The sequence below is a fragment of the Anarrhichthys ocellatus genome, unplaced genomic scaffold (genome assembly GCF_004355925.1).
Source record: "Anarrhichthys ocellatus isolate YVR2014 unplaced genomic scaffold, GSC_Weel_1.0 scaffold67, whole genome shotgun sequence".
In the NCBI taxonomy this organism is placed as follows: domain Eukaryota; kingdom Metazoa; phylum Chordata; class Actinopteri; order Perciformes; family Anarhichadidae; genus Anarrhichthys; species Anarrhichthys ocellatus.
The window spans coordinates 666892-689637 of NW_022280097.1; the positions used below are offsets into that span (position 1 = coordinate 666892).

The following is a 22746-nucleotide window of genomic DNA, read 5'->3' on the forward strand; positions in this document are numbered from 1 at the left end:
CAACTAACATCGAAATTCTAAACAGTATTTCATAATGAACGTCTCTGGTCTGCCCGGTGATAATGAGAAGGTTGTGTGATGTATCCGACTTATCTCATAGAACACCTCACGTTCTAACTAAGACTACATCGTAGAATCAGGGCAGCAATGCCACTCAGATCTGAATTGATCAGTAGGCCTATTTTTGCAGTTAATATTTCATTCAGCTCGGTGCATTTTTTCAATGATATTTTGTTGTTGTCTAAAAGCTACACTGTAAATAGACAACTTTATAGTAGACTATAATAGCAAAATCGTTTAATAAAAACAGTGTCCACAAGCTTACATTTCTCTCATTCATGTATTTTTGAATGTAACAAAACAGACAAACATCCCATTAAAAAAGCTAATGATAATGATGCTTATAAAGAGGAAATAATGTATCCGCTCCAATCTGTATGATATTCATATGTTCTTCTCTTAAAAAAGGTAAAATACTGACCTGAAAAATATGTGCTGGTAACAATATTTCCGACTGCCGATGAAGGCAACAAAAGAGCTTGCCCCTCATTGGCCTCTCCTGCATCATTGCTCTTAACCTCTGATTTCAGTGCAAATGTAACTGCAAATGTTTGAATCAGCATTAACACAGAAATCAAATCTGATTGGACAGTGAGATCTACTGCAGAGTGATTTGGTGCAATATTGATTTTACAACTTTCCTAAGGCATACTTGAAACGAATGGGTCCATTAATAGTTAATTCACTAAAGCTTTGTAAATCATAGAATAAGCCGCTAATAAGGAAAACAATCTAGACTGGTTTATATTGTTTCTGCTGGTTTGAAACAGACAATCATGCATTGCCTGAATGATCTCTTCTCTAAAAAGCTCAGCAGTATCCGTGTGTGTGTGTGCTGTTGTGTGCAGACACAGCACTAAAAAAACCTGTTTATGTAAGACTGATGAATACGCACCTCAATGTAATTCCACATCAACAATTCTGTTGGCATGAAACCACGTCGAGAGGGAATATGAATCTAAAAAAAACAAAAAACATCTAAATGTTTGTTCTACTGAGGAGACCCAAAATAACTGCCGTATCACTCAGGTCTGTTCTATATTTAACAGCACGTCCATTACTATTTCTGGTCTTTTTCATCTGTTCTGCGTAAAAGCTCGGCGTGACAGTTCAGAGACGGCAGCAAACACATGGGGACATTAGGGCACGCCGCACAGCTTCAAACACACCGCTGTTATCACCTTAAAAAAAAAAAAAGTAGTGTGGTCCAACAGATTGACACTTAGTTTATTTATAAAATCAAATGGTGTAGACTCAGCTCAGTGAATTTCAAAATGCAGTGTGTAGGAATAGATACAAAAAGAGTACAATAGTCAACCACATTTCTATACAGGAAGATCAAGGTAACAACATTCTCTACATTTGAGTATCTCTGAGGAAACACAAAATACAAAAAAGAAAACTCCTCCAGACAACACGACCTGATAAAGGGAGAGGGAGGGTCACGGCTCCCAAAGGTCTGTGCCCGAAGAAGAGTGGAGCGACCCGGCCAAGCGCACAAGTATAGCAGGACGACACCGCATCCCGGTCTCTCAGGACATCTTTACAACGGCGACAACTCGAAAAGTTAAAAAGGCACCACACAACACAAGTCACAAGGAGATTTTGCCACACATTTTGTAATGCTGTAACCGACGAACTTTAAGGCGGGTGTCATGTGCAAAAAACCTCTTGAATATGTGTCACACATGCTGCTCAGTGTCCTCTCCAGTGAAGTGTGCTTTGATTCTTTCCTCTACTGCAGACTTCTTTTAAAAAAATATTTGAAATGTGAGAGATTTAAAGAATGATTGCATTTTCACTATGTCGCAGGCATATTCCAGGCTTCCGGGTGTGGCAAGCGTGGAGGGGGGGGGGGGGATGCTGGAGGAGGCCTGGCTGTGGATTTAGTTCCTGTAGCTTTTGCGTCCCTCTCCCTCCTTGAGGAAGGTCCATATGAGGGTGTTCACAATATCCGGCTGGTCCTGCTGCAGCCAGTGACTGGCCCCAGAAATGATGTTGAGACGGAAGTGATTCCGGATGTACAGGCGGCATGCCTCGGCCATTTCCTGCTCCAAGAAGGCGTCCCGCTCGCCCCACAGCAGCAGTACCGGAGACCTGACATGATTCTGAGCCAGGGGGAGGGAGCTGAGGAGAGGAAAGAGAAGAAGAACAAACCTGCATGCATCCAAAAGGTTCTTTCATGAAAGATTTTAAAAGGGAAAATGTATCTTAAAATGAAAAAAAAGTAATTATGGACAGTAAAGTCAATATCTACAATTTAGGTAAATATTTAAATTCATGACGTTGACAAATGACACTTTTTAAGTTGTTCTGAAGTCTTTTTTTAATAAAGACATTTTGACATGTCACAGTAAGAAAAGCACATATAAAATGTACGGATAGATGTTGCTGTGTGTTCACGTATTTGTGTCCCTAGCGCTTTCGGTACAGAATATGCGCTGGTGGAGAGACTAATTGGCCATGGGTCATTGAAATCTCTTTTACATAAGCACATAAAAGCTATTCTGAGATAACTCATTGCTTGAGAAGGGAGCAGATGGCGCGCTCAGCCATGCATGTGCAGTTCACATGTCCAAAATACATGCACTGATATTTTTCTTTGATCCACTGTACGATGTGTGTAAATGATATTTGAGCATTGCGGCCTTGTGTTCTGCCACTTCAGCGCTCTGACCGCAATGAAGATCGGAATGCTTCCTCCATATCTTTGTAAAAAAACGTCCGGACAAAACAGCCTTTGACGGGCTCCATGTTTTGGTGAGTAAAGTATCCCCCACCTGAAGACATTCCTGTAATAGTTGAGGGCTCCGGTCAGAGCTCCCGGCTGTGAGAGTGCATACAGATAGGCCTCCAAGTCCTCGGCGGTGAGCCATCGGCCTTTCCTTCCGATCCCCGTGTTGCGGCTGGTGAACAAGGCCTTCAGAGCCTAGAGCAGAGATGGCAAAAAGCACCAGGGTGAATTCATGTGACTGGTACTGTTTGATCGAGAAAACATTTACAGCCGAGTCAGGAAAGGTGCTTCAGCGGTGAAATCGGTCCTCGTGACCTTTGGTTGCAGCTCCGGCACTCTGGTTTTATACTGCTGGCTCCACAACATTACATGCTGTGTGTTTACCTCTGAAAAATCCAGCACAGGCACACACAAACATCATCCAATAGTACATTTAATATGCAAATATCTAAACTACGTCAACACTTTGAACATTAGATTCAATTTAAAAGGTCATGCAAATCTTTTAGATTTAAGACAATGAAATGGTTTGCATAAACAAATGAAATATAACGTGTTCATTGGTCGTTTCCCCCTGCTTCAGGTCTTCATGCTAAGCTAAGGAGCTCCCGGGAGCTAGCTTTAGGTTTACACGTGAGAGTGGTATCGATTTAACCACATATCATAATCATATAGTGGTATCATCTAACTCTCGGCATGGAAGGAAGTATAAGCATGTTGAAAAATGTCAAAACAACAAATAACATTGAACTAAAACATAAACTCTGCATTTCTAAAACCCCAAACTGTCTGGTAAACCTGCACTGTGCACATGTTAACAAAACTGAGGATTAAGTTTAATTACTGTGAATAACAAGACTAAATTCGGGGCAAACTTTAATGCAAACAACAATTAAGTTTAGCCTAAAGCTGCATCATGTGTGGCTTGTTGTATTCCAGCAATATGCATCTACCGAGACACACACACACACACACACACACACACACACACAGAAAACCTTGACCTTGAATGCGCTTAAGCCCACACACAACAGCCCACCTTGAAATCGTTGATGGAGAGCATGAGCTCCGGGAAGCGGGGCAGCTGGAAGAAGAAGAAGTGGCTGGATTTCAGCAGCTGGCTCGGGTGACGCAGAGCGTAATCTGGAGGAGAGGAGAGAAGTTCAGCCATTTCACGACGGTAATTCAAGGCCGGGTTTGCGCACGCTGGCTGCGGGGTCGTGGGCGCGATAACTCTCAACGACTTTTCGGTTTAACCAGCTGTTCCGGCTTCCCATTAGCCTCCTGTAATTAGCTTCTCATCAACTTCCCCCGAAGGCAGATGTGCATTTGCCAGATGGATGCGAACACGGAGCTGGAGTAATGATACTTCCTAATTAATCATAATAATAATTACAGTAATAATCCAAAAGCCAAACCAGAGTCTCTCCAATTAGCATGAAGAACATTGGTTTTCTTTCACAACATAAAGAATGCTATCTGGGGATCCGTTCGTTTGCATATTGTCAAAGTCATACCTGTGAACACAGAAGGATGGGGGCTGTTCAGGACGATGAGTTTCGTCACCATCTCTGGGTAGTGAATGGCGAACAGCCACGCTACGGTCCCACCCCAGTCGTGGCCAACAAGGCAACATCTGTTGTATCCTTGGAAGCAAAGCAAACAAACATAAGGTATTATAGCAGAAGGGCATTAAAGGCATGTCAGTGCCTGGAAATCAATACTGCTCTCACTTCTTTATTGATGGCTGCCTCCCTCAGAGGACATTTACACCCATCAAATGGATGTATTTCATGACATACAGCCAAATGCAGATCAAGGTCAGGGCATCAGTCTGAGGGGATTCTGATCACATTACTGTTCCAATGACTACAAACTAATCCTCGTACCTTTGCTGGTGCCATTTACAACCACCGGTATGAATCACACCAGCAAGCCTCATCTCAACATCGATATCACATGTTCTTCACAAGGGATTGTCATACAAGCTAAGTCCGGGAGCCACTTTTGGAAAGGGCCGTTGCCGTTTCTGCTGCCGGCATTTTAGTGTTCGCTGTCAGCACCGATTGTTGCTGTGGCCATGAAAAGGGCAATGCTACATGCCATGCACGGTTAAAGGCCAAACCTCTGATTGGTGTAGCCCCATTAGCTGACCGTAATGTGGACCATGTGGGCTCTATGAGCATGGTGTAAAAAATTGCCCCATAGTCCAATCACAGATCAGAGTACAGCAGTTATCATGCGATCAATGCGAGCCTCCCACTTCCACTCAAATGACCATTGAGGGACTCATTGGCTGCAATATGCATTCTTGAGTGCTCTCCTGAAAGCACTGATAAGAAATTAGCTTTAGACAGCTGGAACAATGTAAGGAGCTATACAACATTAACTATAGACCTCTCTTAAAAGCACTTTCTCAGAGAATGGAAATATTTAATGAGAAATGTGTTGCTTGAGAATATTTACAGGTCATTGTGGTTCCTCTGGGCTGGAACTTCACTTGGTTTAAGTTGTGAAACAGACTGTTGTGGCATTATTTAAAGCTGCATTAGTCAATATATAACAACAATGGACTGTGTGGCTCGTAGTGATGAACCCACAGAGAATTATCACCCGTCTCTGCAGTTCCTCTCGGCTTTATGGAGCATTTTAGCGTCTTTCAGCTCATTTTTGGGGTTTTATAAACTAAATCAATTCCGTTTCAGACAGCCAGTTGTTTGTAGTGGAAACAATGCTCAAAACCCAGCCCAGCACCAAACTCCTGAGCATCGGACTTAAATGTGCCAGATAGACATCAACACAACTTCCAAATAAATGCTTACGATGCTGGATGTCATGCAACATGTAGAATGTGTAAAGAAGCAACTGTTTGCTAGCACATTTGCCACAACAACATAGTACGATTACAGCAAAATCACATATGAAGAATGTCTGACATATTGCCATTAGAGAGTTTGGGTGTTTTGAAGAGGGGTTGAATGAGGTACTCATCCACAGTCAGTGTATTAGCTACAGTAGGCGGCCCCCAGTTTGGAGAAAGAGACAGGAGTGCCAGCTATAGGGAGCATAGCAATGTACCACTGTGGACGGAGGCAGCAGCAAAACACGGAACTAAAGCAGTTACCTATGCTTTTTAAGCCTTAGAATAAAGTGTGCATTGATAATGTATATTGTGTTTTAAACTCATTTACATTATATCATCAATTATAATATCATTTAAGGATTGTATATATTTATATTATATATTTTTACATAAATAGCAATGACTCGGAGTGAAGTTGGTTCAATGTAGTTAAAAAGAACTTGCTTCGATGTAGTTATTAAACTACCTTGATCCATGTTGTTGTATAGCTTAGATTGCCATTTCTCGGGGGAGGAGCGTCAGTGTACGCATCATTTAATGCAGAGTAACTGGTAGCTTCACTCACTACACTTTCCAAATAGCTCGCCCAACACTGACAATCAGTTAGTTTGTGTTATTGTGTAAATTTAGTGTTTTAAAGAGCTAGTTCAGATTCACCGAAGTCACACAGTGACGCGAACAAACTGACCGATGGAGGCAGCGTTAGAGCTGTGAAGTCACTGTTTTTGTAAAGGGAGTCTGGTGGCTTAGAAGAGAGCATAGATAGATATAACAGCTTTTTTTTTTTTAGGAGGGCTTTTCTTTTAGGTGTCTAAAACACATTTAGCTGCTTCCCTTCCGTCCACAGCAGTACACTGCTTTGCTCCCGTGCTGGTGCTCCTGTCTGTTTTTCCAAACTGGGGAACTTTATTATAATTGGGTGAGGATAGTGGGAATGGGTAGCAAAAATCAAGAGATGACCATCCAAATGATTTCAGTTTTCTTGTAATTAGCACTAAAACAGTAGCCTGACTGTGCCACACTGGAATATGAGGTGACAGGCGTGAAGGAGGAAACAGTACTGATTTAGCCCGTCATCAGCCCCTTTAATGACATGTCAATGCTAAGACAGGTTATTTCATACATCCTGTAAGCAGTGCAAAAACTGTGATATGCTGGCCAGTATAAAAATGTCACTCTGGCCAGATAATCATTAGTGGTTGCTGGTGCGTGTGAAGACAGCCCGGGCTATAGCTGTCCTGCTAGTGGTAGCATGCAGTCAGCGGGGCTGTGGGCTCTGTATCTGCACAACATGCCATGTTCAGTATGAATGAGTCACAGGAAGTTTGTCATGCCATGCTGCAGGCCTGAGGGAGCGCCCACAGCTTAAGACTGATAAACAACTTTATTTTTTGACTGGAGACGCTGTCAAAGCAGTGTCCACTGGAGTTATTTTAAGATCGCAGGCACACAGTTGGCCCGCGTCCTCTCACCCAAGTATTCCACGATGTCCTTGACGTCGGTGACCAGGTTGTCGAAGCGATAACTTTCGGCGGAAAGCGGCAGGTCGGACTCCCCGTAGCCCCGCATGTCGACGGCCACCACGCGGTATTCACTCTTGAACTCGCGCAGCTGGTAGCGCCAGGAGAACCTGAGGCACACAAACAGATGTCAAGATGACTTATTTAAATTACTTGCACACTTCTTCCACAGCAGCTCGTCATTTTAAAGGGGTACTCCAGTGACTTTTGTATTGCAGTTGGGGAACATGCAAGAGACCGATTAAGAAAGAATTGCCAAAAACGATGCAGCAGAAGTTGAGATATCCAGACCTTTAGTCTCTATAATGGGGTCAAACCCCCAAATCATTGGTTCCTACACTCATGATGCAATTCAATAGTGTCTTTCATTTATTCCTTCCTTCCGGGTTAATGTCTTTCCAACTCCAACAGGCTTTTCGTTCAACTTTTCTCCAAACAAGAGTCTCTGAGCCCAAACCCAGATAACCCCGGTGACATCATGTCACTGAGCAGTACTCCCTGTGACGATTGAACTAAACGTGATGTGCAAAATTGGTGGGGTGCCCCTTTAAACTCTATCGTACAACTTTGAAATAGTTACAAAATAACTGCACACACTTTGTTTTAAACCACTCAGCTTTCTTTCCAGCAAGAAAGTCACCGCAGCATAATAGAAGTTGTTTCAGATTCTAATCCGCCCACTGATCATGTGGACTGGGATGACTTTCTAATTGAAGATCTTGTCTGCTGCAGAGGCTCCTCATCCAGACTGAGATCCCCCCCCCCCTCCTCCTCCTCCTCCTCCTCCCCCCATTGAGGGGAGGCAGGATGCAGAGCCCTGACTGTGATTCTGATGAGTCAGTATAAGACCCCAGCACTGTACCCTCAGATCTTAGAATATAGATGAGGTTTAAAGCAAAGTAAGCCCCTCAGAACCCCAGCCACCCTCCCTCCGACACACGCATACGCACCTCTTTCTCATTTCTCAGAGGGAATTAGCCCGTTTTTTTTCAGAAAGTGTTAAAAAGAGTTCTGCCCGACCGCGTCACTCTCTGCACAATTCATCAATCCCGTGACGAGTGTACGGGAAGTGAAGCAGAAAGAGCTTCCCTCTCCCGTTAATTAATCCCTGTCCTGTCAGCAGCTTAGATAGTATGTTAGAGATATGGACAGGCTTATAGCTCTTGACAACGTCTTTGGCCTCGATCCAGGAGCAGCGCTCAACACCATTTATTTTCCCTCTCTCTGCCATTTCATATCAGGAGGAAGAGATCTTGAATGCTTTGGACCTTTTTTTTTTTTTTTTACCCCTGATGGCAAATAATGACAGAGGACTATTCGCAGAAATGCTGCAGAGATTTACCAGTGCAACCGAAATGTGACAGCTAAAGATTATAGTCAAGGGGGAAATTGTTAGAGAGGGGACCGATGTAACAAACACCAAGCAACTGAACAAACGTAACCTTACAGTCGGGGTTGTCCGCTGCTGTTGAGTGGAGTGGAGCTGCTACTGTTGCTGCAATTGCCCCCCCCCACACATTGATTTCTTCTTTTTCTTTGACCTACCAGAACTCAGGGAAGCCGTGTAAAAACAGCATGAGTGGCTTTCCTCTCTCTCCAGCAGCAACATAGTGGAACCTGAGGCCAGACTCCTGGTGGACAAAGAAAACACACTTTTTATATACGCACAGACGTCCAGTCTTAGCCGTGTAGTCACTTAGTGGGAAACAAGTCAGCATTTTTAAATGACTATTGCTGAGTGAAGCTGCATTGAAAGTATGGGTGGACAATTATGTCATTATCAGAAAAACAATACAGGAATAGGCTTATTTACTTCTAAATGAACACATAACATCACGACCTTGTGATGTTGTGCATGTGTTTGTGTGTGTGTGTGTGTGGGGGGGGGGGGGTGCTTAATGACATCTCCTAAGTGTTTGCGGACATACAAATAGCCTGCTTTGATCGATAATTTGGGTGCGATGTAATTGTTGCACGCTAAACTAAGCGGATCTCAATAAACAGAGATGAGCTTATTCTTATACCTTTTCTAAATCGTGCTTAATGGACATCACCCGGACGATGAATGGACATGTCCACTGAGGAGCGATACACTGGAGATGCGGTGATGCATGGACATATTATTTGCTACTCTGGCAGACTTTTTTTTCTTTCTCTTTTCTTTGTCTTGACCGTGCTTGTTATATCCGACTTTACCTGCATATATCTTCAAAGAAATAGCCAACTTTCTACAAGTCATCCCTTGTTTAGCTTCATCTGCATGCAACGTGTACCAATCATGAATCACATCAAACAGGATTCACTGCTCTTACGAAAGCTTTGGCTTAGAGCTAAAGTTATGGATAAAATAACACTAGACAGAAGAATGCAAATCAATGCATTAATGTACTGTTTTAAAGTACTGGTATTGCTTGAACATTTCCATTTCCAGCTACTTTGTTCCTCTACTTTGCAACATTTAAGAGGGGTATATTGTGCTTATGGCTGCATTATATACAGTAAAGTGGTTACTTTGCAAACAAGATTTTACATCAGCATATTATCTGTTACATCATGCATTGTTATAGGTTAAACCGTCCAACAGAGAATACAGTAATTCAAATGAGCTCACCCTGGACCGCCCACGACATTTAAAATGCTTAATTTTAATACCACAATAATCCAATACAACATGTCATATACCAATAAATGAATAGTGAGTAATTTTGGTACTTCGTAATACCGCTGCATTTTAGATGCAGGACTTAGAATTTCAATGTTTATATTGCTGTATCGCTTCTTTCCTACCCAGATAATGATACATAATTCTGGTAGAACGGACAGGCAGATAGTTGTTGTTTTCCTGTGTGTAACATGCATGCCTTGGTATTTAATCACAGAACCGTGAAGACATAAAGGTTGTTAGTGGCTGGCAGCTCGCCGCACGTTGAGGCGGATGAGCTTTTCTTTCAGCACCACCTGAGCGCAGCGGACAAAAAAACGTCTCAAAAAATAAACAGACGCCTGATGATCTGCTCAAAGATCAGGCCTGTGTGTCTGTGCACGACTGCGACACGGCGGGCAAGGTGTTGTAGCATTTTACATGTGAACATCCTAGCATGCAAGAGACACACACACACACACACAATCCCCCCCCCCCCCCCCCCTTTTTTTACAGGGACCGGACACCTTTCAGTGTCCCAAGTGCACGCGTCTTACCTTGATCCTAACATAACAGTGGGTTCCCAAGGACGTGTCATTCAGACAAGCCGGGGGAGTTTCACGAATCGACCATTGGAAGGTTGCCGTCGGCCTCAACACGATGTTCCACCAAAGTTTCAGCAGGGCCACGATGGTGCACAGCGCACAGTAACCGTAGATCAGGGACCAGTACCCCGAAACTCGGATTTTCAGCGCAAGTCGGATGAGAAATAACAAGAAGTTGTGGAGCACTCTCGCCATCTTTACATTGCCGCAGGAAAACAAAAAAAATCAACACGGATCAAGTTACCTATTGATTGGCTTCTGTTAATCGCTTGTTTCTGTTTTCTGAAAAAAAGCTCACGATGCCGTTGTGTCGCTTACCAGCGCACACGCACGACTGGCTGAAGGGAGGATCCCGACAAACGCTTGAATGGGAAAGGCGGCGAGAGCCATCGCGTCAGATTGCACGCTTGCGTGTGACAGCGCAGCGGCGGCCGTTTAGCGGGAGACGGCGATGTTGTTGTTGTTGTTGTTGACTAAACAAGGCAAGTCCGAAAAAGCGCGTTGCGGCGATTCGAGCGCAGCCGGGAGGCGCTGGGCGCGAGAGGAAGCCCGGAGAAGAAAAAAAATCCCTGCAAAGCACCGGGGCGTCGCGCCGCTGTTATGGCAACAAAAGTCAGCGTGTACGTGCTCGTATATCAGTCAATGAAGTAATTGCGTAATGAGTGGCTGCTCGGCGGCCTTAATTAGCAGCCGTGCTGTGACGGGTGTCTACCGGGCAGCATTCATACGTTAAAGAGACACCCAGGTAAAAAATATAGATGTGGACATGATACTGCCACAATTTATTACCGAGCTACATTAAGACTTTTTTTTCTTTGTTTTTTGTATTACAAGTTTTCTGAAAATGTGTAATTATGCAAATGAGGTATTAATGTATTAACTTGTGGTGAATTCAGTAGACCGCTACAGACGCAAATAGACAAACATAGTAAGACAAAGACCTAAACGTTTATCCTGGATGTTTTCTTTCCACTAGTCTGACAGAAGACACGTTATGGAAGTGAAGTAGCCCAAAACCTCAGAATAGAGCATAAAAAAGGAAAGAACAATGTGTTTGCCTCCCCTTTAATCAGCTGCACTACGGTCACAGGTGAGGCTTCACCAGTGAACCTCTGATTGCGTTAGAAAACACAAGTCGAGACAAGATAACGCAGCACGCTGTAAACCAGTTAACCAATTTCAGATTATACCTTAATCCCTCACGTGACTGCACATGCAACACACTAAAACCGCTGTACTCTTCGTTTGCCCAAATATGGAGCCACAAAACTGCTCAAATGAGGCACAAATGTAACTGAATTCATTAATAAGTAATATCACATGAATAATTCAAATGGTGTACAAAGAAAGCGTTATATTTTCCCTTGCAGGCTACCAGCAGTCTGGTTAATTGAAATGATCAAAATGATTTGAATAAATCACAAAATACAGGCATAAACGTAGAAGTATTGTTAGCATGTATATCACCAATTTATACATATATAAATAAATATATACACACACACATAGTGATATATAGTCATGAAGTGGTAAAGATCGCTTAGTGAAAATAATTTTATTATTTTGAGTAAAAAAAAAAAAAAAAAAAAAAAAAAAAAAAAAGAAGAAAGAAAGAAATTCTTATTTATTCAGCATATACAAACGTAACATACAGAACATGCTGATAATCTCCAAACACAACTTTGGAACAGCCAGAACTGTATGAACAACAAAGTGCAGTGCGTGTACTTTTCAAGTAGTCAGGCAAATAAGGAACTGACATTATTAACTTCAGTTCAACACTGGAAACTCTTGACGAGACCCTACCCACCTTCTATTCAAAACTTGTATTTACTTTTGTGCAATGACAACAACAAAACAAGTCATACGTGCATGTAACGTAAATATATAAACGGCTGTTTTGTCGACATTAATGTCGGGGTGAACTGAAAACTGGTGGTAAGGGTTCATCAAATGGAATAATGTAGCAGAAGAACTAAACAACACATTTCAGCAAACTAGACAAGGTGGCGTTTGAACTTCAGTGTATGAATGCATGAATTAGCTCGTCATACACAACTGTCAGCAGCAGGAGGACTCATCCACACGAACAGAACAGAAAAACACGCTGTACAGATTACCTCCAGGTATTAAGTTTGACAGTGCGACACCCCAATCATCTCCAATTCAACAGTGCATCAGCTGTTTACCGTTTTATTTTCTAGTCTCAGGGACATGCATACGGTTGATGTTGAAGTTGTCTTTTGTGCCCGAGAAAGAAGCAGCAGCTGGAGCTATTCGCCGAGTCTTTTAGTCCAGGTTCAGTTCAAATGAAGTCATGATGTCCCGCTGCCGAGTCATGTCAATACCAGACATCTATGAAGAGAGAAAAATGAACCACAGTACAGTTGTTAGAAAGCCGTTTCCCACCAGAACAACAACATAACCCTGAAACATGGCCGAGGGTTCTCACAGCCTCTCGTCTGCGGCGTTCTTGCTCCTTCCTGCGGGCCAGCTCTCTCTCCCGGTCCACCGGCGACTGTGTGGCCACAGGCTGCGTTTCTGCGGTAGACGTTTGCTGCTCCACATCTTTTGCAGCGTCCGGGGTAGCTTCTGTGCAAATGCTCTCCGGTGAATCGGGATCCTCCTTGATAGGTTGTGGGTTCGTTTCTGCTCCACGTGGGCCCGGTAAGCTAGAAGGAGAACATCCTTGTTGATCGGAAATATTCCTCTTTAACAATCAAAAAGGTTTTCACAGAAAAATACTGCTTTGCTTTATCAGGACTCTTTGAAGTATACATTGTAGCCTGGAAAATGAGATAAAGAAATGAAATTTAGAAGCAAGTTTGATGCATTCGATTACCTGCTCTTCTCAGGAGCCTCCCTCTCCGTGCTGTCGCCCATCTGTTTCTTCTTCAGGGCTTTTTCGCGTTCTTCCTTCTTTATGGCAGCCCTACGGAACTTCTGGAAGCTCTCCTTTGAGGACTTGATTGCAGTCGCAGTGACTGACTGCTGCACCAGTTTCGCCCAAGACTCAGCATTTTTCAGAACAATATCCTACACCAGACAAAGCACCGTGTTCATTTGTCCATCTCAAGAGAGGTGGGAACTGGTGGCGCCAAATGTGTTCAGGTTCAAAGTTTAAACGCGCTGAGCAGTAAAATACATCTCTGTAGACCTCTATGTTGTTTCCACATTACGACTTCAAGCTCATGAACAATGGGAGCTTCCGAAGAGCATGTGAATGCACCACAACATGTTACTCAGGTAAAACAATGCTGACCTTTTTGGGAACTGGGTTTTTTTCCTCTTCAGCAGAGTTACTGGCTGTGTTGGTGTAAGGCACATTGGTCAGCCGGCTGTCAGGGAAGTCCTCCGGGTATCTGGAATCTGGCACAATCCATATAAAAATAAGTGTCCTGCTAAAGGATTGCTAACAAATGTAAATAGTGATGTCAGAGTAGCGGTCTTGGAGTGACTTACTGGACCTGGTCTCATCTTTGGACTGCGGTGGGCCGTCTCTCAGAGGAGACAGCACCGGGCCGTCTCTCAGAGGAGACAGCACCGGGCCGTCTCTCAGAGGGGACAGCACCGGGCCGTCTCTCAGAGGGGACAGCACCGGGCCGTCTCTCAGAGGGGACAGCACCGGGCCCTGCTGAAAGGATTTAGTTCAACATTTAAAAATCTTTAGGTGACATTTCTAAATATTTAAGTCCAAACAAGCTGAAACATTATGACTATCATAAAACTATCCGTGATATAAAACCGTGAAGAAGACTTAGTATAGGAATGGTCCCTGTTGGTGTCTTTCTTCGTTCCGATAGCCCTTGAATACTTTTCTTACAATTATGAGTCTACAAAGAGAAAAACTGCCAGGGAGCATTGAAAATGTACAATTACTTCTACTTACAATTTAGTGTTGTTAGAAATAACTGAGTGAACACAGAGACACAAGTTAACACTGAAGTAGTGATACTGCAAAAGGATTTGTAGAATCATTGGCAATATGGAGGCAATGTATTTGTTTGAGCAACCAGTTGAATGAGGAGCAACACTTTTGATTCCGACAATTTAACATCATCTACTTTCTATAAGAGCACTGTGATGCACCTGATCTGGGACTTTCTGTTGATCGACTATCAAACAGCTCTGTAAGCACAGCCAGGGGAGGCCTGTAAATGCAACTTGGTCTGGTGTATCATACAACATGAACTCAGTAGCAACCAGGATGTGTTGGCTTTTAGGTTACTCAGTGTAAAATGATAGTCGGTCAGCAGTAAGGCAGAAATGACACGTAGAACCTTTACCACTACATTAACTGACTTGTATGGTCTCATTGATACTCAGGTCGTTATAAAAATAAAAAAAGGTGCAGTTCGTAACAAGATTCAGCACAAGAAATGTGCGTCACAAGATTTTTAAAAAGTTCGAACGATCAAAACAAAGGGTGTGTGTGAAGTGTTGCCATTTCATCAGAAGCACCTCAAATCTGGTGGCAGTCCAGTCCAGCACAACTCCCGGAGATGTCATGGGGGATAAAAGGGCAGACAGATCTGTCAATGGCAAAAGGGCACATATTGATATTCAACACATGGCAACCATGTGAGAGGCAAGGAACTACTGTGCCTTCATACGGATTGGAGCAAGAGCTAGTGCACAGATAACTCAGCTGAAGGCAGCATGAGATGGAAGGAAAGAAGGGCGCTAACTGACTGGACCTTAACGTTCCTGCTCAGCCCTGTTAGAACGAGAGCGAGTGAAACTTCCTGAACTTCTGTTTCTGACCGACACCGAGGACACGAGACGTTTAGAGGGGAACAGGCGGCCTGAGGGGAACAGGCATTGAAAGGGTAAGGGTCAATGGATGAGCAGCCACATCAGTGAGGGAGGAGGAAGGAATCTCAATGAGAGTTCTGGGAGTTCAGTGTTTTTGGGAGGTATTGATGCCCGTCTGACAGTTCTTAATTCCCTGTTAGCTGAGGGACATGAAGGATACATGGAGGCAGTACCTGGAGGAGATAAAGTCAGCTCCTCACGGTGTGCTGGGTGTCCTCTGGTTTCCGTCACCGAGGACTGCACAGCAAGAGAAGCCGGACAAGTCTTGACCGAGGCTTTTGTCGAGTCTTTGGCCTCCGATATCCACTTGCCACTGGCAGCACGAGTCACCTTTGATTTAAGGAGAAATGACACTTACTTTTCATTCTAACCAGTAAGAAGATGTCACCATGAAACCGATTACAGGAAGCAAATACTGAGCTTACCTTCGTCTTAATCTTCTGGCAAGAGTCTTTGCTTTTCGTCTTCTTTGCTTTTGGCACTGAAAGACACGCATATGACAATTAAATGTTGTATATTTAAATATCTATTGTCCAAATTATTTTTAATGATTAGCTCACAAATAACTTAACAAATCAACAAACAACTACAGTCCCTGACAAAAGTCTTGTCGCTTGGGTACAAGTTGACCTTAAGTGCCCCTCAAATATATTTGTAATCAATTTTTTTTTACAAGAAATTGCTAATTTCAATCCCAACAGCTTTTGAAATAATGTTTTGGTGCCAAACGAAACTGCTGAAAAGCATTCCAATGTTCACAGCTTGGTAAAGCCCAGAGTCAGTTTTTGCAAAGACAAAAGTCTTGTCGCCTTGTCATATGATGCACCCAATCCTAGATTACAGCCTCACCTGTGATCAATAATTGATCAATCAATTAGTGGGTGTGTATAAAAAGAACCCCAGCACACCAGACCTTCACATCAACTGCAACTTGACCTCTGACAACATGCCTAAGATTCACCCTGAGACCAAAGCGTTGATTATCAAGAGGCAGAAGACCAGATCCACTGCTGAGGTGGCTGACACCTTCAATGTGTCTCAGCGTCAAGTACAAAGAATAAGAAAAAGATTTGAAGAGACTGTAGATGTTTTTGACAAGCCCAGGTCCGGCAGACCCTGCAAACCAGAAACCAGCACTAAACAAAAGGCAATTAAAAAAAACGTGTGGCATTTGCCAAGGCCCAGAGCCTGCTAAAAGGATGGACGCTGGAAAAGTGGCAGAAGGTGGATTTCTCAGATGAATCTTCGGTTGAATTACATCACAGCCGGCGCAAATATTGCAGGAGACCTACTGGAGCCCGCATGGATCTGAGATTCACCCAGAAAGCAGTTAAGTTTGGTGGCGGAAAAATCATGGTCTGGGGTTACATCCAGTATAGGGGTGTGCGAGAGATTTGCAGGGTGGAAGGCAATATCAATAGCCTAAAATATCAAGAAGTATTAGCTACCTCTTACATTCCCAACCATAAAAGGGGTCAAATTTTGCAGCAGGATGGTGCTCCATCGCATACTTCCATCTCTACATCAAAGTTCCTCAAGGCGAAGAAGATCAAGGTGCTCCAGGACTGGCCAGCCCAGTCACCAGACATGAACATCATTGAGCATGTCCGGGGTAGAATGAAAGAGGAAGCATGGAAGACGAAACCAAAGAATCTTGATGAACTCTGGAAGGCATGTACCGTAAGACTGCTTTCTTTGCTATTCCTGATGACTTCATCAATAAATTGTATGAATCATTGTTGAACCGCATGGATGCAGTCCTTCAAGCTCATGGAAGTCATACAAGATATTAAATATGGATCTCACAGCACCACTACTTAATTCACTGATGTTATGCAACATATTTTTGTATTAAGTAAATTATTTGTTCAATTTTCACATTACTCTCTGTAGGCGACAAAACTTTTGTCTTGCCAAAATCTGACCTTTCTGTGTTCATTAAATGATCAATCTTTCTTCAGTGAAGCAAATTTATTTTAGTATATTAAACATAAATTGGGAGGGTTTTAGGTTTCATGTGAGCCATTTCTAAAACCAATGGATTAATTAAAAGTCAGGTTATAAGCTGTTGTTTCTACAAAATGGATAAGTGACAAGACTTTTGTCAGGGATTGTATTTCCAAACACCAAAGAAAATAAATAGGTAAACAGATCATTTTATTCAAAAAATAGTTTAGAATTTTCCTGAATTCCCTTTTTTTTTTAAAAATAAACATTTATACATTGTTATGTGAACTTTAGCCATGTTGATCACAACTCACGCGCCTTCATCCCAACCCCACCTTATAATAATCCCTTTTTTATGTCATACTTTAAAAAGGTCTTACAAAGAAATGTCTGGAATGCATTTCTTTCCCCCGTGCTCAAACAGGACAACAGAAAACATATACAATGAAAGAGGATAAACTAGTTTGCAAGTCTCACACTAGATTTTGTCCATTTTGTCACAGCCCCATATTGAAATGCTTTCCCACCGTGGGTTTATACCGACGCACAGACAGTGGGGGGGGGGGGGGGTTCTTGTACAAAGTGGTTGGTTGAAAGATGAAAGAACAAAGTTCCCAGACAAGGCTTCTATTGAGGTCAGAACAGACATAACTTTTAACTCAGCTAACTGGTTTCCATTGTCACAAAAAAAACCTTAACGTTAGCTACAGACTATGTTTTAGAAACTTGTTTTCGTAGGCATATTATTCTGTAGGCTATCATGTATCATCATAATAATCCTTTTAAACATGTAGCGCCTCTTGCTCGTCAATGTGGAGGACAATTTATTATACATAGTTTTTCTTTCATCCGTTTAACTTTACTCGCTGGTAAACTAAATAAACTGTTTCTTGTAACGACATGTCTTAGTGTAGAGTGTCAGACTGGTGTTTTTCTTGCCTTCTTCAATGTGCTTTACTTATCAGTGCCGCTGATGACGCAAAGCAAGACATAAATTAATTTCCACAACAATTAAATGACCGTCTCAGGTGTCATGGGGACACACCTCTTCTGTGTAGACAGATTATCAGAAATGTGAGTGAGATAAACACAAAGAGCAAACACTTGATGAATGTGCAACAATACAAAACAATTAAATATTTGGTGTGCAACCGAGAGAAGGGTTGGAACCATAGAAAGGCGCCCAGATGAATTATGCCCGTGGCTTATCTCTTGTCCTAGGAAAGGAGAGGAGGGAAGGGTAAACCAGAGGTAGGCGAGGAGCTAAGGAGGGAAGCAGCTGACCTGATTCAGAGTCACTGCTGTTGGACGTGCTGGAATGACTGCTGCTGCTGCTGCCAGAGCTGTTGCTGCTGATTTCACTGAGGTATGAAGGGCAGCCGAGGGCAGGAGCCGCCATGATTTTAGCTGGTAACAAAAAACAAAAAGGTAATTTTTACACTCAATGCGTCACATGTGGAAGCGTAAATGTGGCGATTAGATTGTTAATCAATTTAAGATCTTACCTAATAGCTTTTTTTTCTTAATCAAGTGCTGCTCTTTGTTGGCAGCCTGTGATGTCCCAGCATCCTTTAGTTTGCCAGTCGGCAAACCTCCTGTGGGCTTCACCAGCTTGTTTTCTGCAGGACAGAAGAGACAATAACCCTCCATAGAGGCTGCTTCCACAAAAGAGGCCAGCATATTATTAAAAAATGTTGCCGTGGGAGTGCTGCGCTGAGCGTTGCCCGATACTGCCTTTTCCTGGTTGCAGAGAGTTACAATATTTTAAACTTTTTACTGCGTAAAACGCTGCACTTGTCACTGTCACTTTTTACCCAGTCATCCAATCACAGTGGAGGAGGGGCGGGACAAACAGCCGACCACAAAGGCGAGATCGAATGTGTTTTATTCGTATGTTGCGGCCCTGTTGTTGTTGTTTGTGTTGTTTTTTTCTATGTTTTTACTGTGGACTTTATGGTGTCCTCGTGTCTGGAGCACTGTACCAAACAAATTTTGTGTGGGATAAATAAGTTGATCTGAAACTGGTTGTTTCCTCCACAAAACTCCATTAGCCATATAGACCGGCAGGCCCTCTCTCCCTACATGCTCCATCCAGAGCAAGTATTCATTCTTGTGCCGACATTTTTACCTTTGATGATATTCCGCATCATAGCAACTAGACGCAACCAAAGCAGCGGAAAAAACACTGCGCCTCAATAATGCTCTCAAGCACTGCCAGCTGGGCATTTTCAACTGGGAAAAAAACGCTTTGGACACAGTGCCTAATTGCACATTTTACAAACTTAAATGTGATTTTAAATGCTGAATAAGCCTACCACCGCCAGGGAAAGCTCTCTGTATTCTTCAGTGTACCACAGTCGTGGTGTTTGTGGTGACATTCCCGCACTGAGAACACCACAAGAATCTCAAAAGTTCTGCACTCTAGCTTTAAGCAAAGCAGGTTTGAGCTGTACTTACTGCGAGTGTCCTCGTTGCACTCCCTCAGACATGCTGCGACAAACCTCTGCAGGGCTCTCAGTGTGGAGGGCTTCAGCACCTCAAAGTCCACCTCGATCTCCTCCAGGGTGGAACTTTGCATGCAGGACTCCCTGGCATGAATGATGTTCACCAAATTGCCCAGTTTGTCACCAGGCAGCTTGTCGATGTCCAATTTCAACTGTTTTTTCTCCTGGTAGGTGACTGGTACTGATGAGACGTCGTCCTCGCATGTTAAAGTCACTCCATGAATGTTGGGTCTGCTGCCATGCCTCGACATAAATAGATAAACATCTAATGTTAGCACATGTGGAATGCTTGGTTCAACAATACAAAATATAAACCATATCAAAAATTACAAAGTAGAGCTCTTGCGGTTGGCCATTTTTTCGACAACAGACTTGTATTTTGAGAACTTGTGCTTTAGTCGACGGATATCCTTTTCTTTGGCTCTTTTTTCCTTTTTCAACTTGTCTTTCTTCTTAGGTTTAACCAGGGGCTCTTGGGTTAGTCTCTTCAGCTCGTCACGGACAGCTTTCAACTGAAAAGCCAGCCATCAATGGGCCAATTAGGTCAAATGCAGCGGAAAGAATAACTTCTCTAAAGCCATTTGCACGGTTACAGGCATGAATGTATAGCAACCTGCTCCTCCAGATTGGCTAGCTGCGTGGTCATCTCTCCGGAGGAACTCTCTGCCTCTGAGGAGCTTTCGCTTTCAGAGGTTGAATTCTGAACTCGGTCTTTCTTTCCCTTGTCAACTCGCTGATGAGGTATGGGACAACGCTCTTCTTGGGGAACCTTCAGATATCGGGCCTCGAAAACTTCCTGTTGATTCAAACACTAAGGTTATTATAGTAGTAACAGAAATGATGATATTGACACCAATGCTTCGACTTCCATTCACTGAATGATGTCTGTGTTCACAGCATGTATAGGCAGGCATAATGTACGGAGACATTTTCATTCTAAATATTCCTGCTAATAAACATATATATTATTATATTAACGACTTTAAAAAGGTGTAACATGAAGCCATCTGCTCCTAACAAATGAGGAGGGAGCAGTATTTCATCTCTACTATTTGGTCCATGAAATCTACATTTATAGCAATCAGTCATTTAAAAAAAAAGTAATAATAAAGAAGCCAACTACTACGTCACTGCAGAGCAAAATTATGCTAAATTCAACCAAACTGCTGAAACTCTAAAAGCAACCTCTTCACATTCTGCTGACAATGCTCGTTCATTTTTTTAATGTTTTGAACTAAAATTCTTTGCAGATGTTCCACATTGCAGCTTTGCTGGTGGGTCCCCCTGCTGTTAGTTATGTGTGATATCCAGTCCTGCAGATGGTTGCATACTATTCCACTGATCAACAGCTGGTGGTGGTAAAATGCCAGGAGATGTAGCAATGTGCCAACAGAAAAAGGCGAGGAGGAATGGGCCTGCTAGCAAGCACACATGGATGTAAACAATGTCAGTTTCACAGTCTTTCAAAACATTGGGTCTGCTAATTGTGTATGTAGAGGAAAGTACATTCAGCACACGTATTAGGCCGTAAGGACTCACAGAATGCATTTTGGTGGGAAACGCAACATATAGAATCTATACCTGCAGTTTCCTTGCCATGACGACCACCTCATGCGTTGGTGGATTGTATTTGTAACAGTTGGAGAACATCAGTCGGACATCGGCGGCAAATTCCTTTGCGTTTACGTACTCTCGTTGATCCATCTTCCTCTGAGGAAATGACACTTAATGAAAAACTGATCAGACTTGCATTGAAAATAAGTGTGAAATATATTTTAGAATCATCTTACCCTGATGAAGCTCAGGTCCATAGGCTGCTTGATGACGTCATGGTAGTCGTGCAAGCCAAAAGTGACCGCATCGACGGGGGTGTAAAAGGGCCAGGCACATGCGTAGTGTCTCTTTGAGAGCATCTCCTTCAGGATGTCATCGCAGCACCGGAGCTGATCGGACAGTCGGATCTTCTTGCCCTCCAAGGCTGGCAAGTCCTTCTTCGGAGGTTTGATGGGCCTTCGACTGCCTCTCTTGGAGAATAACGCACACGGTGCTGAATGATGCTCAGCGAGGGAGACGTCACCACTGGTGAGGACTGAGGTGGTGGAGGTCATGATGTCCGCTTTCCTCTTAAAACCTTTTTTAATCTGGATGTTCAGGAATAAAAGGTTGCACTTGAACGGTAAATCACGACATAAGTTGAAGCATCGGGACAAAGAATTTACAATTTGAAAGTTTGGTTCAAATAGTATTTGGCCGTGTGAATGACTCAAATTTGTGGAAGACTACCAGTCTCACTGGTTTCATGCAATAGAGACAGTTTGTCTAACATGAAAAAAACATGTATTGTAGTCTGGTATGAATGCAGCCCACAGAATGAGCTACTACTGGTCTGGTGCATCAGAATCCAAAGTAAAAACATTTATTTTACCTATTTTTTCAAATGGAGAAAACATGTAATTTATGACATAAAAAACAACATATTTGTGTTTCTAGTCTTACTGAAATAACAGGCCAAGCGTCAGAACCTTGTCATAAACACAACGACAACCAATCAAAGTAACCTGTGCATGTTTTCACACCCTTAGAGACATTCGATTGCATTGTTTAAAGCCAGTTGGTTTACTGTGCAAGTTGTTTGCACACCATTCAATTACTCACTGTTGCATCAATCTGTGAGAGCTGGGTGGGTGGGATGAACCGACTCATTTCAGGTGGAATGACTGTCACGGTCTGCTGTAGAACAACTTCAGACACATGGGACCTCTGCTTTATAGCACCTGCAGGACAACAGGTAAAGGGAATGCATGCACAGGAATTGGATATTATTTTGAAATTGTTAAAATTAGGCTGCACAACTAGCATCCAAACGACATTACTGCAAAGTTCAAACATGTCAATATTTGTGCGTGTTTGGGGGAGTTAAAGGTCCTGTATTATAAAAAGTGAAGATTTGTATGTCTTTTTTGTTTATTGTGGAGCATATATACACATATATACACACACACACACACACACACACACACACACACACACACACACACACACACACACACACACACA

The 22746-nt window shown here is 42.9% G+C and overlaps 2 protein-coding genes across 4 annotated transcripts in view; both read right to left on the bottom strand.

Moving 5' to 3' along the window:
• Positions 1 to 1266: 1266 nt before the first annotated feature.
• Positions 1267 to 11932, bottom strand: ephx4 (epoxide hydrolase 4). The gene is made up of 7 exons (XM_031872942.1): positions 10376 to 11932; positions 8723 to 8808; positions 7130 to 7287; positions 4312 to 4440; positions 3834 to 3937; positions 2841 to 2989; positions 1267 to 2187 (listed from the first exon to the last, which is right to left on the bottom strand). Exons 1-7 carry the CDS (start codon positions 10616 to 10618, stop codon positions 1947 to 1949), a joined length of 1110 nt encoding a protein of 369 aa, XP_031728802.1. The 5' UTR covers positions 10619 to 11932; the 3' UTR covers positions 1267 to 1946.
• Positions 11933 to 11998: 66 nt separating this feature from the next.
• Positions 11999 to 22746, bottom strand: part of brdt (bromodomain, testis-specific) — a 20725-nt gene continuing 9977 nt past the window's right edge. Inside the window, exons 5-20 of one of the 3 annotated variants that reach the window (XM_031872941.1) lie at positions 22345 to 22463; positions 21480 to 21830; positions 21271 to 21399; positions 20303 to 20485; positions 20062 to 20201; positions 19643 to 19932; positions 18691 to 18804; positions 18470 to 18592; positions 15664 to 15719; positions 15412 to 15568; positions 14885 to 14955; positions 13886 to 14057; positions 13686 to 13792; positions 13266 to 13459; positions 12876 to 13095; positions 11999 to 12778 (exon numbers count right to left, since the gene is read on the bottom strand). In XM_031872941.1, the coding sequence (XP_031728801.1) occupies positions 12713 to 12778; positions 12876 to 13095; positions 13266 to 13459; positions 13686 to 13792; positions 13886 to 14057; positions 14885 to 14955; positions 15412 to 15568; positions 15664 to 15719; positions 18470 to 18592; positions 18691 to 18804; positions 19643 to 19932; positions 20062 to 20201; positions 20303 to 20485; positions 21271 to 21399; positions 21480 to 21830; positions 22345 to 22463 (2492 nt within the window). In that variant the 3' untranslated portion in view covers positions 11999 to 12712. Of the gene's footprint in view, positions 12779 to 12875; positions 13096 to 13265; positions 13460 to 13685; positions 13793 to 13885; positions 14058 to 14884; positions 14956 to 15411; positions 15569 to 15663; positions 15720 to 18469; positions 18593 to 18690; positions 18805 to 19642; positions 19933 to 20019; positions 20202 to 20302; positions 20486 to 21270; positions 21400 to 21479; positions 21831 to 22344; positions 22464 to 22746 lie in introns of all 3 variants that reach the window. The other 2 variants (XM_031872940.1, XM_031872939.1) reach the window with 2 other exon arrangements.

Bases quoted from the DNA above. Each gene is read 5' to 3' on its own strand.
- ephx4 (XM_031872942.1), bottom strand. From the start codon at position 10,618: ATGGCGAGAGTGCTCCACAACTTCTTGTTATTTCTCATCCGACTTGCG. The intron at 4,441-7,129 runs GTGAGAGGACGC...TTTGCTTCCAAG, and splicing joins GGACATCGTGGAATACTTGG to GATACAACAGATGTTGCCTT. The intron at 2,188-2,840 runs GTGGGGGATACT...TCCTCTCCTCAG, and splicing joins TATTACAGGAATGTCTTCAG to CTCCCTCCCCCTGGCTCAGA.